Raw genomic sequence first — 14963 nt, 5'->3', positions numbered from 1 at the left:
GTAGGCCGGGGCATCTCCGTAAATGATTTTATGAACCAGAGTGCAGACCTTGAACGTAATATGTTCTTTAAGTGGAAGCCAGTGTAGCTTTTCTCTTAGGGGTTTAGCACTTTCGTATTTTGTTTTTCCAAATATGAATCTGGCTGCAGTGTTTTGGGCTGTTTGAAGTTTTTTGATGATTTGCTCTTTACAGCCAGCATAAAGTGCATTGCAGTAGTCTAGATGACTTAGCACCATTGTTTGTACCAGGTTGCGAAAAATATCCCTTGGGAAGAAAGGTTTAACTCTTTTAAGTTTCCACATTGAATGGAACATCTTCCTTGTTGTATTCTTCACATGGCTTTCAAGTGTGAGATTTCAATCAATGGTAACTCCAAGAATTTTCAGGGTGTCTGAAATGGGAAGGGAAAAGTTTGGTGTGGTTATAGTGGTAAATTTGCTAGTGTTATGTTGTGATGAGAGTATAAGACGTGTTTTTTCTGCATTAAGTTTTAATTGAAATGCATCCGCCCATGAATGCATGATTTGGAAGCTGTGGTTGATGTCATTAGTGATGTCCTTTAAATCATGTTTGAACGGGATGTATAGCGTGATATCATCTGCGTATGTGTATGGATTGAGGCCTTGATTGGATAGCGATTTGGCCAGGGGTGTCATCATTAGGTTAAAGAGGGTCGGTGAGAGAGGAGATCCTTGGGGGACTCCGCATTCAGGTATCCATGGAGCTGATGTATTCGAATTAGATTTCACTTGGTATGTTCTTGTGGTTAGGAAGCCTCTTGTTGAGAATTTAGGGGTCCCGAGCCCCCCCAAGAAGGCTAGAGTGACCTTAATCTGACTCCATCTCTAAATAACACTAGTACTGGGGTAATCAAGGAGTTATTGCCTCTAAGGGAGACGTTAGGTCTAAGGAAAAGATACCAGCCTTATGACAAACTGGATTTAGATTACAAGTTATACAATGCATTTATACTTACAGCCTTTGATCATTAAGTGAAGCCCACAAATCATCATTTGGAATGAGGAGTTTATTTGCCAAGGTATAAGTCAAATCAGTGATTGACAACAGGCATGTACAATTAATTAATTATAGGAATATGATAAGCTGCAAACAGGTGTTAATTATGTGCTAATCTTTTATAATTTCTTTTACCAATTAGAGGTTTTACAAGGGAAAGCAATTAGATAATTTGTTAATTCTGCTGGACACATTGGTTTCCCTTGGAGAGAGAGTGCCAACCCTTTTCTCTCTAACTCAAACCAGGAAATACCCGGATTTTTATAGGTGCCCTCAGGATATGGGTAATATGACAGTAGATATACCTGATTGGATCTATGCTAATGTCATGGTTGTCACTGATTGGCTCATGCTAATGAGTAGCTTCTATCTTGCTACGCCTTTCCTTTCTCACACCAGCTGACCACAATCCTGCTCACAGGAAAGTCTCCCTCCTCTCTTGGACAGCTAGTTCCCTATTTTCTCTGCACCTGGCATGACTCACTCATTGCTCAACTTGTTTTTCTAACTTACATTAGAGAAAATTCCACTTTGTAACAGATACGGGCTTCCATTTTGTGCTGAAATCCTCCATTTTGTTTCCATATCTATTGCCCTAACTTTTAGGCCTCAATCCGGGCTACAAACTAGGCCATACTTTTCCAGTAAGCTCCCAGTTATGTCAGCCATCAGATTTCTGACTCAGCCAAGGTCTGTAATGGCCTGAGCTCTATGACTGGGCCCACCACCATTCCAGTGGGGGGGTCTCTGGCTGTACCATAATTATACACTCTAAACCAACTAAGAATATTACCTCCAACTCTGAAGTATTCTAGGATGTTTAATAGTATTTTTGGCTTACCATGTCGAATGCACTGGACATGTCAAATTGTAAGAGAAGTATATTGTTGCCAGTTGCAATTGTTTGTTTAAATTTAGTTAGAAGAGTAGTTAGTACTGTTTCAGTACTGTGGTTAGACCGAAATCCTGATTGAGAGTCATGAAGAATAGAGAATTTATTTAAGTAGTCGGTGAGTTGCTTGGTAACCATACCTTCCATTAGTTTGGTTACCAGAGGGATAGATGCTACTGGGCGATAGTTGGTTAAGTCACTTGTATTTTTATAAAAGCTAACCTCTTTTTCCTTACCTTTTCAGCTGTTGCTCTTGGGATGCTGTATGGTGTGTTGAGCTTCTCATTATTGTCCTTCACTGCCAGAAATTCTCTGGATGGTATGACCAGGGGATCCCTGTTTTTCTCCGGAGTCTCATATTTGCTCAGCTGGAGTATTCCATTTTTTATTTTGTGAATAATCACTTGTTTTTCAGACAGGCTTCCTCTCAATTACAGGTTACAGAAGCTTGTTGCATTCTTAGTCTGGAACTCTTGCCTAGTCTTCAGAACAGTTTCCCTTCTGCCAGGACAAGATCTACTTGTTTCTACATCTGCAGAAATCACTGGGCTTAATATATTTTACCTTGCAGTATTCACCTATGTGACAAGGTGCAACAGGTCAGTGGGGTGATGCGGCTGCAAAGTTTGGTGGCACACCTGATAGTTTTTAGATTTGTACGGAACTGGGCAACATTCTGGGAAAGGGGGAGCATATTGCAGAACGATGGGCTCCATCTTAACCAGGGTGGGACCAGGCTGCTGGCATTGGCATTTAAAAATGAGATAGAGCAGCTTTTAAAATAGAACCTGGGGGGTGGCCGACAGTTGTTCAAAAGCGTATTGTTCGGAACGAGGTATCTTTCAAAGATACCACCAAAACAGGGAAGATAGAGTATCCCGATAGTGAGGTTGCAATAGAGACCATAGTTGGCCAGGTGTCTTTAAATAAAAAGCAGACAAAAGATTTCAAATTAACACTGTCAACTGCTAAGCAAGATGTAAACAGGAACAACAAACATAGTTTGAAATGTCTATATGTGAAAGCCAGAAGCCTAAGAAATAACATGGGAGAGTTAGAATATATTGCCCTCGCCCTTAATTGTCTGTCTGTATTTTTAGATTGTAAGCTCTATTGAGCAGGGACTGTCTCTCTGTCAGGTGTTCAGCGCTGCGTGCGTCTGGTAGCGCTATACAAATGCTAATAATAATAATATTGCACTAAATGAAAAATGAATTATAATAGGCATCTCTGAGATCTGGTGGAAGGAGGATAACCAGTGGGACACTGTCATACCAGGTTACAAATTGTATCATAGGGTCGAATTGGTGGAAGGGTAGCATTGTATGTAATGAAGGGCCTAGGATCAAATTGATTGAAAATTTTGCAGGAAACAAAACACATCTTGGAATCCCTATGGATTGAAATTCCATGGGTAAAGGGGAAAAGGATAGTGCTAGGAGTGTACTACCGTCCACCTGGCCAGAATGAACAGACAGATGTAGAAATATTATCAGAAATTAGGGAGGCTAACAAACTGGGGAACACAATAATAATGGGTGATTTCAATTACCCTGATATTGACTGAGTAAATATAACATCAGGGCATGCTAAGGAGGTAAAATTCCTTGACGAAATCAAGGCCTTCTTTATGGAGCAGCTGATACAGGAGCCAACAAGAAGAGGAAAAATTCTAGACCTAGTCCTTAGTGGAGTGAATGTTCTGGTGCAGAAGGTAATGGTGATGGGGCCGCTTGATAACAGTGATCAAAATAAGATCAGATTTGATACCGGCTTTGGAGTAAATATACACAGGAAATCCAATATGTTAGCATTTAGCTTTCAAAAAGGAGACTATGATAAAATGAGAAGAATGGTGAAAAAAATTAGAGGAGCTGTTGCGAAGGTCAAAAATTTACATCAGGCAACGATGCTGTTCAAAAATACCATCCTGGAAGCCCAGGCCAAATAAATTCCATGTATTAAAAAAGGTGGAAGGAAGACCAAGTGACAGCCAGCATTGTTAAAAAGTGAGGAGAAGGAAGATATTAGAGCTAAAAGAAAATCCTTCAGAAAATGGAAGAAGGATCCGACTGAAAATAATAAGAAACAACATAAGGAATGTCAAGTCAAATGCAGCTCCCCAGCTTGCTTAGGGTGCACAACATTAACGGGTTGTTCAAACTCTGATCAGTATTATTGCCTCTGGCCTTACCCGGTGGTGTGGAGGACATAGTCCTTTCTTCCAGTCCTTGAAGAGTTTGCTTGTTCCAGTTTTCCTTATCTGTTCTACGTTTCCAAAACCCAGGTTGTGAATTTCTCTAGGTGCAGGCTAGCATCTATCTTTGATCCTCAGCAGGGGTTTATATTACTCATCCTGTGGCATTTTCTAAACCTTTCTGCATATATTCTTGGAGGTTTTGAGGTTTCGCTATTTTAGCACTTAAGGTGATGTTCAGCAATTTTCCTCCCTGGGTTCTTTCCCTTCTGTATAATCTCATTTTATTTTCATATTTCCCTTTCCTTTCTCTGGAATTTCTCAAGCAAGTGAAGAGGGGAATGTCTTCACAGTATTTGTATTTCCTCTTAGAATTTTGAGTGTTTGAGTATCTCTGCTTTCCAGGTCCATGGGCTCATCATATGACTTGTCTCAAAGCTCTCTGGGTCCATAGCCACATGAATTGGCTGATTTGTTCAGTAGTTTTCTTGTCTTAGTATGCTGGGCCCATCCGATTGGGATATTGCTTGGCTGCATCCCATTTGTCTGAACTGGTCTGGTTGAATGACAATGAAGGAGAAATTGTGTCTTACCTGATAATTTTCTTTCCTTTAGTCCTTCCAGACCAGTCCAGAAATTCTCCCTGTATGTTTCAGTTGATTTTGTATCTCTGCACTTCTTATTTGATTTGTTTCTTTGCAGAAGTATGGCATCTCTAAGGTATACAGTTACCTCCACCTCCTGACTCAGTGAAACATCTGTATGTCAGTAGAGGATATCCTTGTCTTCTTGGTATATAAAATTTAGCTGAGTAGGAGTATTTCGCTATGAATTGTTTCTTCCACACTGGATATGAATGAGCACCATTGCTTGGCTAGTTGAAATACTGAACATTCTGTAGCTGCACACTACCTTAAAAGGGGTGATTCACACACCACTACTCTCTCTTTCTGTCCCCATCCGCTGGGTAATGGACATAATTACCTATACATCTGGACTGGTTTGGTAGGAAAGAAAATTATCAGGTAAGAGAGAATTTTTCCTTCATGTGTTTTTAGATTGTAAACCTGCTAGGGAATTTGCACAGTCACTGAGAGGATTTTTACTGATTTGTGTTTTGATTAATATTTTATTTTGAAAATATCGTGCATGGTTTTGTTTATGGAGGGATGTGGGGGGGGGGGTTGGGTTTAATGTGAATCTGTAATAATGGACTTTTCTGTAAACCACTTTCATTATGTTTTAACAGGGTGTTATATCGATTTTTATAAATAGATAAACACTCCTCCCAACAAATAAATTCAAGATGCTATAATATAGACTGATGTTCCCCAGACTCTCAATTGTGAGCTGGAACAGATGCCATGATAAGGATGAGACAGTCAATATAGTATGGCAGGAATAGGGCCCTGAGGGGGGGGGGGGTGCAGGAGGATATCCAAGGGGAAGGTAATCCCAGCCTGGGACCCAGGCAAACACCGTAGGAGTTGTGACAAAGCTCAGGCACTGTACTGTCCCTGAGCTATTTATAAGCAGTCCTCTATGTTCCAGAGAAAGGGGAACCTAGAATCAGGATTAGATAATTGGAGACACTCTATAGGTGAAGGACAGTCTCCTCCCGAAGCTAGGAACTTCCTGGAGGAATGCCACCTTGGTCTGGGACAGAGCATATCAAAGCCTGAGAGAAAGAGAGGATTTAGAGGAGTCTCAGCCAGATGAGTGTTGAATTACAGGAGCCTATAGACACCATTAGCCACTGTCCTGGGGCATAGGAGCCGACTCTGTGGGTGCATGAGCACCCTCAGTATTGAGAAAATTCCTTGTATGTGTCCCAGGAAGGGTTATTTCCACTGGGCTTAGCACCACCAATAATTTGAAAAGTTGGCTCCTATGGCCTGGGGCCCTTTCCAGACATGGAATGAGAAGCTTCCACCTGTTAGAAGCAGAATGAGTAAAGCTGTGTTTGTGGGAGCCATTATAGCAGGAGTGGGCAACCATGGTCCTTGAGGGCCACAACCCAGTCAGGTTTTCAAGTTTTTCGCAATGAATATGCATGAAATTGATTTGCATGTACTGCTTCCATTGTATACAAATAGATCTCATGTATATTCCTTGTGGAAATCTTGCAAACCATCTGGGCTGTGGCCCTCGAGGACTGTAGTTGCCCACCCCTGCATTATAAGGTGAACTGTGTGCCCTAAGGAAAAGGCCATGGGGTGGTTTTCCTTCTTTTCCCTCAATTAGCTACAGGAGCCAGAGGGAAGAGAAGTAAAGGAGAGACAGAGACTTTATGTAAGAGCAATGCTGTATGTGTGGGGGGGTTATTTTTGGCTTTACGTGTGATACTATGAACTAAGCTGCAACTGAGTGCATTCTGCCGAGAGCTAAGGTGTGGGAGTGGGGGGTGGACAGCAGCGTTCAAGTCCAAGTTGCACTCTTGGAAAGGATTGTTTGGGAAGATGCTGACATTAGGAACTAAAAGCTGGATCCCAAGAGATGTATTTGCTGCATGTTTCGAGGAGGGACAAGTGTGGAGGTATTGTGAATAGTAGTGGCTGGAAGTTGCTCTTTTCTGTTAAAAGGAGACACAGCTGCAACTTCCAAGCCTGTGAGGTTACCTAGAGCCTGCCTTGAGAACATGAAACAGACCTCTGTGGACTTAGTTCCCTAAACTATGGGTTATGCCAGGGCCGGTGTTGGGGGAGGGGAGGCAAACAGGGCAGCTGCCCTGGGCCCCACAGCTTCAGGGTGCCCTGCAGTCCAGGCATCTCTTCCCCTTCTCCCCACCACAGTCTGTCTCCTCCTCCCTTCCCCTCACTGTCCCAATCTTGGATATGTGGATGAAGGACAGTATATCAAGTTAATAAAGTAAACACGCATACTTTTGCTTTGAATCATGCCTTCCGTCCACTGTGTATACATGGTAACTGACACTGGCTCTTTGTGTGGGTAGAATTTTAATGGAATCCTAAGCATGAAGATTTGAAAATGTAAGATACACACATTCATTTTCTCTCTCAAATTAAACATGCCCAAGAAATGTCTTCAGTGTAGAACAACGTGAAAACTCTTAGACAGAATGAGAGAGGGCAATTTTCGAACAGCCAGTTGGTGTTTTGCTTCTATAAATAATTTTGAAACTGGTGAGGGGGGATATAGTGCAGAATGATCTGGAAGTTGCTCCTGTGTCTCATGTTATTAAAGCTGCTAGATCCATGGAATACAAAGGAATCTCATTGTTATCCTTATACAAACCAGCTCTGAAGGTACAGGTGAGTGCTGAGTACCCCCAGTATTGAATACGCTCCTTTATTGTGTCCAGGGAGGGGCAATTTCTATTATGTTTGGCACCTCCAATCATTTTTGAAATATTGGGACCTATGGCTACCCTTCTTCTAGGGCTGTGAGGGAGAGCTGCTTAACATGATGGCTTCTTGCAAATCCCCCCAAAATGAGTGTCTTTTTCTGACTGTGCTCATTAATTTAATCATAAAAGTTAAAAACAGTATTATGTCTGCTTCCTTTTAGTAATATTCTTATTCACTGTTCTTACCTATAAGGCAATGATTGTGTTGTGTCCTATTCAAATGGCTGTGCTCAATCTGCTTTCATAGTGTATTGCTACATACACCAAACCATTCTCAGATATTTCTGACTACAGTTTTTATTGATCTATACTGCTTTGGATATTTGTAAATAATATAAACTACATTCTCCGAGGACAAGCAGGCTGCTTGTTCTCACAGATGGGTGACGTCCACGGCAGCCCCTCCAATCGGAACACTTTCTAGCAAAGTCCTTTGCTAGTCCTCGCGCGCCGATGCGCACTGCGCATGCGCGGCCGTCTTCCCGCCCAACCGGCTCGTGCCGGCCAGTCTTCTTTTGTCCGCGCTCGGTACGGTCGTGTTTCGCCGTTCGCGCCCCAAAGTTGACCTCGCGCGTCGTTTATCGACTTCGTTCTAAAAAAAAAAAAAGGTGTCGGAAGGAGACCTTTATGGTTTTCTCCCTTCCCGTACTTCTAGTTTTGCCCCGGTAAGTTTTCTTTCGTCGTCGGGGTAGGCCCTATTTAGGCCTCGGTCGAAGTTTTTCTTCCCCCTATTTTTGTGGTGCCATTTTCGCCATTTCGAGTTTTGATCTCGCCGGCGCGATTTTTCCGCCCATGACATCGAAGTCTTCCAGCGGCTTCAAGAAGTGCACCCAGTACGCCCGGGTAATCTCGCTCACTGACAGGCACGCGTCGTGTCTGGGGGCTGGGCACCGTCCTCAGGCCTGTAGTCTGTGTTCTCTTTTGCAAAAGCGGACTCAGGTAGCGAGATTAGCCCAGTGGAACGTTTTGTTCTCGGGCTCTTCGTCGGCATCGGCACCGGGAGTATCGACTGCTTCGACGTCGTCGGCGCCCGGACCTTCATCCTCACCCCCGAGTGCATCGAGGCATCGGCCCTCTGCATCAGGGCGACATCGGAGGGCTGCGTCAGCGTCGGTGGTATCGAGACCTCCTCGTCTGCTGATGTCGTCGGACGGTGGTGCTTCGTCTGGAGTGCAGGTGAGGGCTGTCCATTCCCCTGCTGGTGGCGGTGAGCCTTCGGGTGGGTCTCCCCCTACCCCGAGGGCTCCTGCGGTACAGCCCCCCCAGACCGACCCTCTTCGGCCTCGGCCCCGAGGAAGAGACGGCTGGATTCTATGTCCTCCTCGTCGGTGCCAGGAAGCTCCGGTGACGTGCTTCGCTCCAAAAAATCGAAGAAGCATCGTCACCGGTCCCCTTCCCGTGTCGGCACCGAGAGCACTGGGTCGCCGAGGGAATCGGCACCCTGTAAGCATCGGCACCGAGAGGACCGCTCGCCCTCTGTTCAAGAGGTGTCGATGCACTCCCCTTTGGACAGCCCGGAACAGCCTCCACGCCCGGAACAGGTTCTGACATCGACTCCTGCATCGGCTTCCATGTCTTTTTCCACAGCCGCTCTGCACGAGAGCCTCCGGGCCGTTCTCCCAGAGATCCTGGGAGAGTTGTTGCGCCCTACCCCTCCGGTACCGGGGGTGCTTGCGCCACCGGTACCGTCGAGCGAGGCGCCGGCTGCCCCATTGTCCGGGGTGAGGTCTCCGACATCGGTGCCGCTTGCGGTACCGAGTGCGGTAGCCTCCCAGGAAGGCTCCCCGACTACGTCGGCGGAGGGAGCTTCGCCGGTGCGGGCGAGGGAGTCTACCTCTCGACGCTCCCACCGTGGCCGTGGTTCCACGGAGTCGAGCCGGGCACGGTTGCAGACACAGGTCCGTGAACTTGTGTCTGACACCGATGGTGAGGCCTCGTGGGAAGAGGAAGAAGACATCAGATATTTCTCTGACGAGGAGTCTGAGGGTCTTCCTTCTGATCCCACTCCCTCTCCTGAAAGACAGCTTTCTCCTCCTGAGAGCCTGTCTTTCGCTTCCTTTGTCCGGGAGATGTCTACGGCCATCCCCTTCCCGGTGGTTGTGGAGGACGAGCCCAGGGCTGAAATGTTTGAGCTCCTGGACTATCCTTCTCCACCTAAGGAAGCGTCCACAGTACCCATGCATCATGTCCTCAAAAAGACATTGCTGGCGAACTGGACCAAGCCTCTAAGTAATCCCCACATTCCCAAGAAGATCGAGTCCCAGTACCGGATCCATGGGGACCCAGAGCTGATGCGCACTCAGTTGCCTCATGACTCTGGAGTTGTGGATTTGGCCCTAAAGAAGGCCAAGAGTTCTAGGGAGCATGCTTCGGCGCCCCCGGGCAAGGACTCTAGAACCTTGGACTCCTTTGGGAGGAAGGCCTACCATTCTTCTATGCTCGTGGCCAAGATTCAGTCCTACCAGCTCTACACGAGCATACACATGCGGAACAATGAGCGGCAGTTGGCGGGCTTGGTGGACAAGCTCCCCCCTGAGCAAGCCAAGCCATTTCAGGAGGTGGTCAGGCAGCTGAAGGCGTGCAGAAAATTCCTGGCCAGAGGGGTGTATGACACCTTTGATGTTGCGTCCAGGGCCGCTGCTCAAGGTGTGGTGATGCGCAGACTCTCATGGCTGCGTGCCTCCGACCTGGAGAATAGAATCCAGCAGCGGATTGCGGACTCGCCTTGCCGTGCGGATGATATTTTTGGAGAAAAAGTCGAGCAGGTGGTAGAGCAGCTCCACCAGCAGGACACCGCATTCGACAAGTTCTCCCACCGGCAGCCTTCAGCCTCTACCTCTACAGGTAGAAGATTTTTTTGGGGAAGGAAGACTGTTCCCTACTCTTCTGGCAAGCGTAGGTACAATCCTCCTTCTCGACAGCCTGCGGCCCAGGCTAAGCCCCAGCGCGCTCGCTCTCGTAAGCAGCGTGCGCCTCAGCAAGGCCCCTCGGCTCCCCAGCAAAAGCAAGGGGCGAGCTTTTGACTGGCTCCAGCAGAGCATAGCCGACATCCAAGTGTCAGTGCCGGGCGACCTGCCAGTCGGAGGGAGGTTGAAAGCTTTTCACCTAAGGTGGCCTCTCATAACCTCCGATCAGTGGGTTCTCCAAATAGTCCGGCAAGGATACACCCTCAATTTGGCCTCAAAACCTCCAAATTGTCCACCGGGAGCTCAATCTTACAGCTTCCAACACAAGCAGGTACTTGTAGAGGAACTCTCCGCCCTTCTCAGCGCCAATGCGGTCGAGCCCGTGCCATCCGGGCAAGAAGGGCTGGGATTCTATTCCAGGTACTTCCTTGTGGAAAAGAAAACAGGGGGGATGCGTCCCATCCTAGTCCTAAGGGCCCTGAACAAATATCTGGTCAAAGAAAAGTTCAGGATGCTTTCCCTGGGCACCCTTCTCCCCATGAGTCAGGAAAACGATTGGCTATGCTCTCTGGACTTGAAGGACGCCTACACGCACATCCCGATACTGCCAGCTCACAGACAGTATCTGCGATTTCAGCTGGGCACACGTCACTTCCAGTACTGTGTGCTACCCTTTGGGCTCGCCTCTGCACCCAGAGTGTTCACGAAGTGCTTAGCTGTAGTAGCAGCGGCACTTCGCAGACTGGGGGTACACGTGTTCCCATATCTCGACGATTGGCTGGTGAAGAACACATCCGAGGCAGGAGCCCTGCAGTCCATGCAGATGAGTATTCGCCTCCTGGAGCTACTGGGGTTTGTGATAAATTATCCAAAGTCCCATCTTCTCCCAGTGCAGAAACTCGAATTCATAGGAGCTCTGCTGGATTCTCGGACGGCTCGCACCTATCTCCCAGAGACGAGAGCCAACAACTTGTTGTCCCTCGTCTCATGGGTGCGAGCGTCCCAGCAGATCACAGCTCGGCAGATGTTGAGATTGCTGGGCCACATGGCCTCCACAGTTCATGTGACTCCCGTGGCCCGCCTTCACATGAGATCTGCTCAATGGACCCTAGCTTCCCAGTTGTTTCAGGCTGCTGGGGATCTAGAAGACGTGATCCACTTGTCCACGAGTTTTCTCAAATCCCTGTATTGGTGGACGATTTGTTCCAATCTGACTCTGGGACGTCCTTTCCAAATTCCTCAGCCACAAAAAGTGCTGACCACGGATGCGTCTCTCCTGGGGTGGGGAGCTCATGTCGATGGGCTTCACACCCAAGGAAGCTGGTCCCTCCAGGAACGCGATCTGCAGATCAATCTTCTGGAGTTACGAGCGATCTGGAACCCTCTGAAGGCTTTCAGAGATCGGCTGTCCCACCAAATGATCCAAATTCAGACAGACAACCAGGTTGCCATGTATTACATCAACAAGCAGGGGGGCACTGGATCTCGCCCCCTGTGTCAGGAAGCCGTCAGCATGTGGCTCTGGGCTCGCCGTCACGGCATGGTGCTCCAAGCCACATATCTGGCAGGCGTAAACAACAGTCTGGCCGACAGGTTGAGCAGGATTATGCAACCTCACGAGTGGTCGCTCAATTCCCGTGTGGTGTGACAGATCTTCCAGGTGTGGGGCACCCCCTTGGTAGATCTCTTCGCATCTCGAGCCAACCACAAAGTCCCTCAGTTCTGTTCCAGACTTCAGGCCCACGGCAGACTGGCATCGGATGCCTTCCTCCTGGACTGGGGGGAGGGTCTGCTGTATGCTTATCATCCCATACCTCTGGTGGGGAAGACTTTGTTGAAACTCAAGCAAGACCGAGGCACCATGATTCTGATTGCTCCTTTTTGGCCGCGTCAGATCTGGTTCCCTCTTCTTCTGGAGTTGTCCTCCGAAGAACCGTGGAGATTGGAGTGTTTTCCGACCCTCATCACACAGGACGAAGGGGCGCTTCTGCATCCCAACCTCCGGTCCCTGGCTCTCACGGCCTGGATGTTGAGAGCGTAGACTTTGCCTCTTTGGGTCTGTCGGAGGGTGTCTCCTGCATCTTGCTTGCTTCCAGGAAAGATTCCACTAAGAGGAGTTACTTCTTTCTGTGGAGGAGGTTTGCTGTCTGGTGTGACAGCAAGGCCCTAGATCCTCGCTCTTGTCCTACACAGACCCTGCTTGAATACCTTCTGCACTTGTCTGAGTCTGGTCTCAAGACCAACTCTGTAAGAGTTCACCTTAGTGCAATCAGTGCATACCATTACCGTGTGGAAGGTAAGCCGATCTCAGGACAGCCTTTAGTTGTTCGCTTCATGAGAGGTTTGCTTTTGTCAAAGCCCCCTGTCAAGCCTCCTACAGTGTCATGGGATCTCAATGTCGTTCTCACCCAGCTGATGAAACCTCCTTTTGAGCCACTGAATTCCTGCCATCTGAAGTACTTGACCTGGAAGGTCATTTTCTTGGTGGCAGTTACTTCAGCTCGTAGAGTCAGTGAGCTTCAGGCCCTGGTAGCCCTGGCCCCTTACACCAAATTTCATCATAACAGAGTAGTCCTCCGCACTCACCCTAAGTTCTTGCCAAAGGTTGTGTCGGAGTTCCATCTGAACCAGTCAATTGTCTTGCCAACATTCTTTCCCCGTCCTCATTCCTGCCCTGCTGAACGTCAGCTGCACACATTGGACTGCAAGAGAGCATTGGCCTTCTATCTGGAGCGGACACAGCCCAACAGACAGTCCGCCCAATTGTTTGTTTCTTTTGATCCCAACAGGAGGGGAGTGGCTGTGGGAAAACGCACCATATCCAATTGGCTAGCAGATTGCATTTCCTTCACTTACGCCCAGGCTGGGCTGGCTCTTGAGGGTCATGTCATGGCTCATAATGTTAGAGCCATGGCAGCGTCGGTAGCCCACTTGAAGTCAGCCACTATTGAAGAGATTTGCAAAGCTGCGACGTGGTCATCTGTCCACACATTCACATCTCATTACTGCCTGCAGCAGGATACCCAACGCGACAGTCGGTTCGGGCAGTCAGTGCTTCAGAATCTGTTCGGGGTTTAGAATCCAACTCCACCCCCCTAGGCCCATGTTTGTTCTGTTCCAGGCTGCACTCTCAGTTAGTTGGTAAATTTTTTAGGTCAATCTCAGTTATGTCCTCGCCGTTGCGAGGCCCAATTGACCATGGTTGTTGTTTTGAGTGAGCCTGGGGGCTAGGGATACCCCATCAGTGAGAACAAGCAGCCTGCTTGTCCTCGGAGAAAGCGAATGCTACATACCTGTAGAAGGTATTCTCTGAGGACAGCAGGCTGATTGTTCTCACAAACCCGCCCGCCTCCCCTTTGGAGTTGTGTCTTCCCTTCTCTTTGTCTTGCTACATATGAGACTGGCCGGCACGAGCCGGTTCGGGCGGGAAGACGGCCGCGCATGCGCGGTGCGCATCGGCGCGCAAGGACTAGCAAAGGACTTTGCTAGAAAGTGTTCTGATTGGAGGGGCTGCCGTGGACGTCACCCATCAGTGAGAACAATCAGCCTGCTGTCCTCGGAGAATACCTTCTACAGGTATGTAGCATTCGCTTTTTCCTTCATTTCAGTTCTTAATAGTAAAATAGGGTACTTTTCAATGAAAATGTTAAATTGGGGAATTCTGCAACAGTAGGCAAACTCCACATCAATGTCTAGTTCAGAGGATTCACAGAAGACCTAGGTTAGTGCTGTCTAGTGCTAGCTACATCGAGTATTCCCCAGTGGTACCTGACAGATCATCTTCACCCATCCATCCATCCACAGATTTCTCAGTATCCGTTTCTTCTTATTTCCTCTTTCAGTCCTGGACACACAACATTCAGCGAGAGAAGGAGTTCCTGCGCAAACTGGTAAAGAGTGGCGTGATCACTGACCTCACCAATGGGATCTGAGAACTGACACTATGAACAAGCAAGAAACACAACAGCAGCTGGAACCAGAGCTGCAGGGCATTTGCACATAGTCGCTGCCTGGATTCTGATGTTCTGCTAAAGGCAACAGAGGACCATGAATAGCTAGAAGCCTGCTATTGGAAGTCATATACAGCACCGCAGAACTTGAGATTTATTTTTACTTCAAATGAAGAAAAGGAGATGTGCCAAAATAGAGCTCTTGGAGTGCACACCCTATGGGCCATGGCTCTTGAATGTACAAAAAGTATTATGTAAAGAGAAGTGAACAGTCAAGTTACTGTAAAAATATCATGATTCAAAGCTTAGTAATGGCATTGCACAAGAACGATAAGTTCACAGACCCCTGCAAGGGCATTGGATCCCCTCCTCCTGTGCTTTTCTAACTTCTATTGGAAAGACGCCGTCCATTTGAGATTGATGGTGCTAGTATAAGGAGTTGGATAAGTCTAGTGGATTGTTATTGTGTTTATTTATAATTTATGTTGCGTGTATGTTATCTGCACTGGAATGCTACAGAGTCCTCGCTCTTCAGTAATACAGTGGTGCCCTGAGACGGACATATTCATGGGATAGGTCTGTCCCTGCCTTTGTATTATCAGCAGTGCCTCTTTGTACTTGATAATAGTATGT

At 47.4% G+C, this 14963-nt stretch overlaps 1 protein-coding gene across 6 annotated transcripts in view; it reads left to right on the top strand.

Annotated features, from left to right (window-relative positions):
• The window catches only part of ST3GAL3 (ST3 beta-galactoside alpha-2,3-sialyltransferase 3), a 389817-nt gene that overhangs the window by 322885 nt on the left and 51969 nt on the right, over positions 1-14963 (top strand). For 4 of the 6 annotated variants that reach the window (XM_030205795.1, XM_030205794.1, XM_030205793.1 and 1 more), the window contains one exon: positions 14223-14328. The exons of 1 other annotated variant lie outside the window; for it this stretch is intronic. In XM_030205795.1, the coding sequence (XP_030061655.1) occupies positions 14223-14312 (90 nt within the window). In that variant the 3' untranslated portion in view covers positions 14313-14328. Of the gene's footprint in view, positions 1-14222; positions 14329-14963 lie in introns of those variants that run through there. One more of the 6 variants, XR_003942436.1, reaches the window with a different exon arrangement.

This window comes from Microcaecilia unicolor, chromosome 6 (genome assembly GCF_901765095.1).
Source record: "Microcaecilia unicolor chromosome 6, aMicUni1.1, whole genome shotgun sequence".
NCBI classification, from domain to species: Eukaryota; Metazoa; Chordata; class Amphibia; order Gymnophiona; family Siphonopidae; genus Microcaecilia; species Microcaecilia unicolor.
The sequence above is the reverse complement of the archived record's forward strand: the minus strand, read 5'-3'. Positions and strand labels throughout refer to the sequence as shown.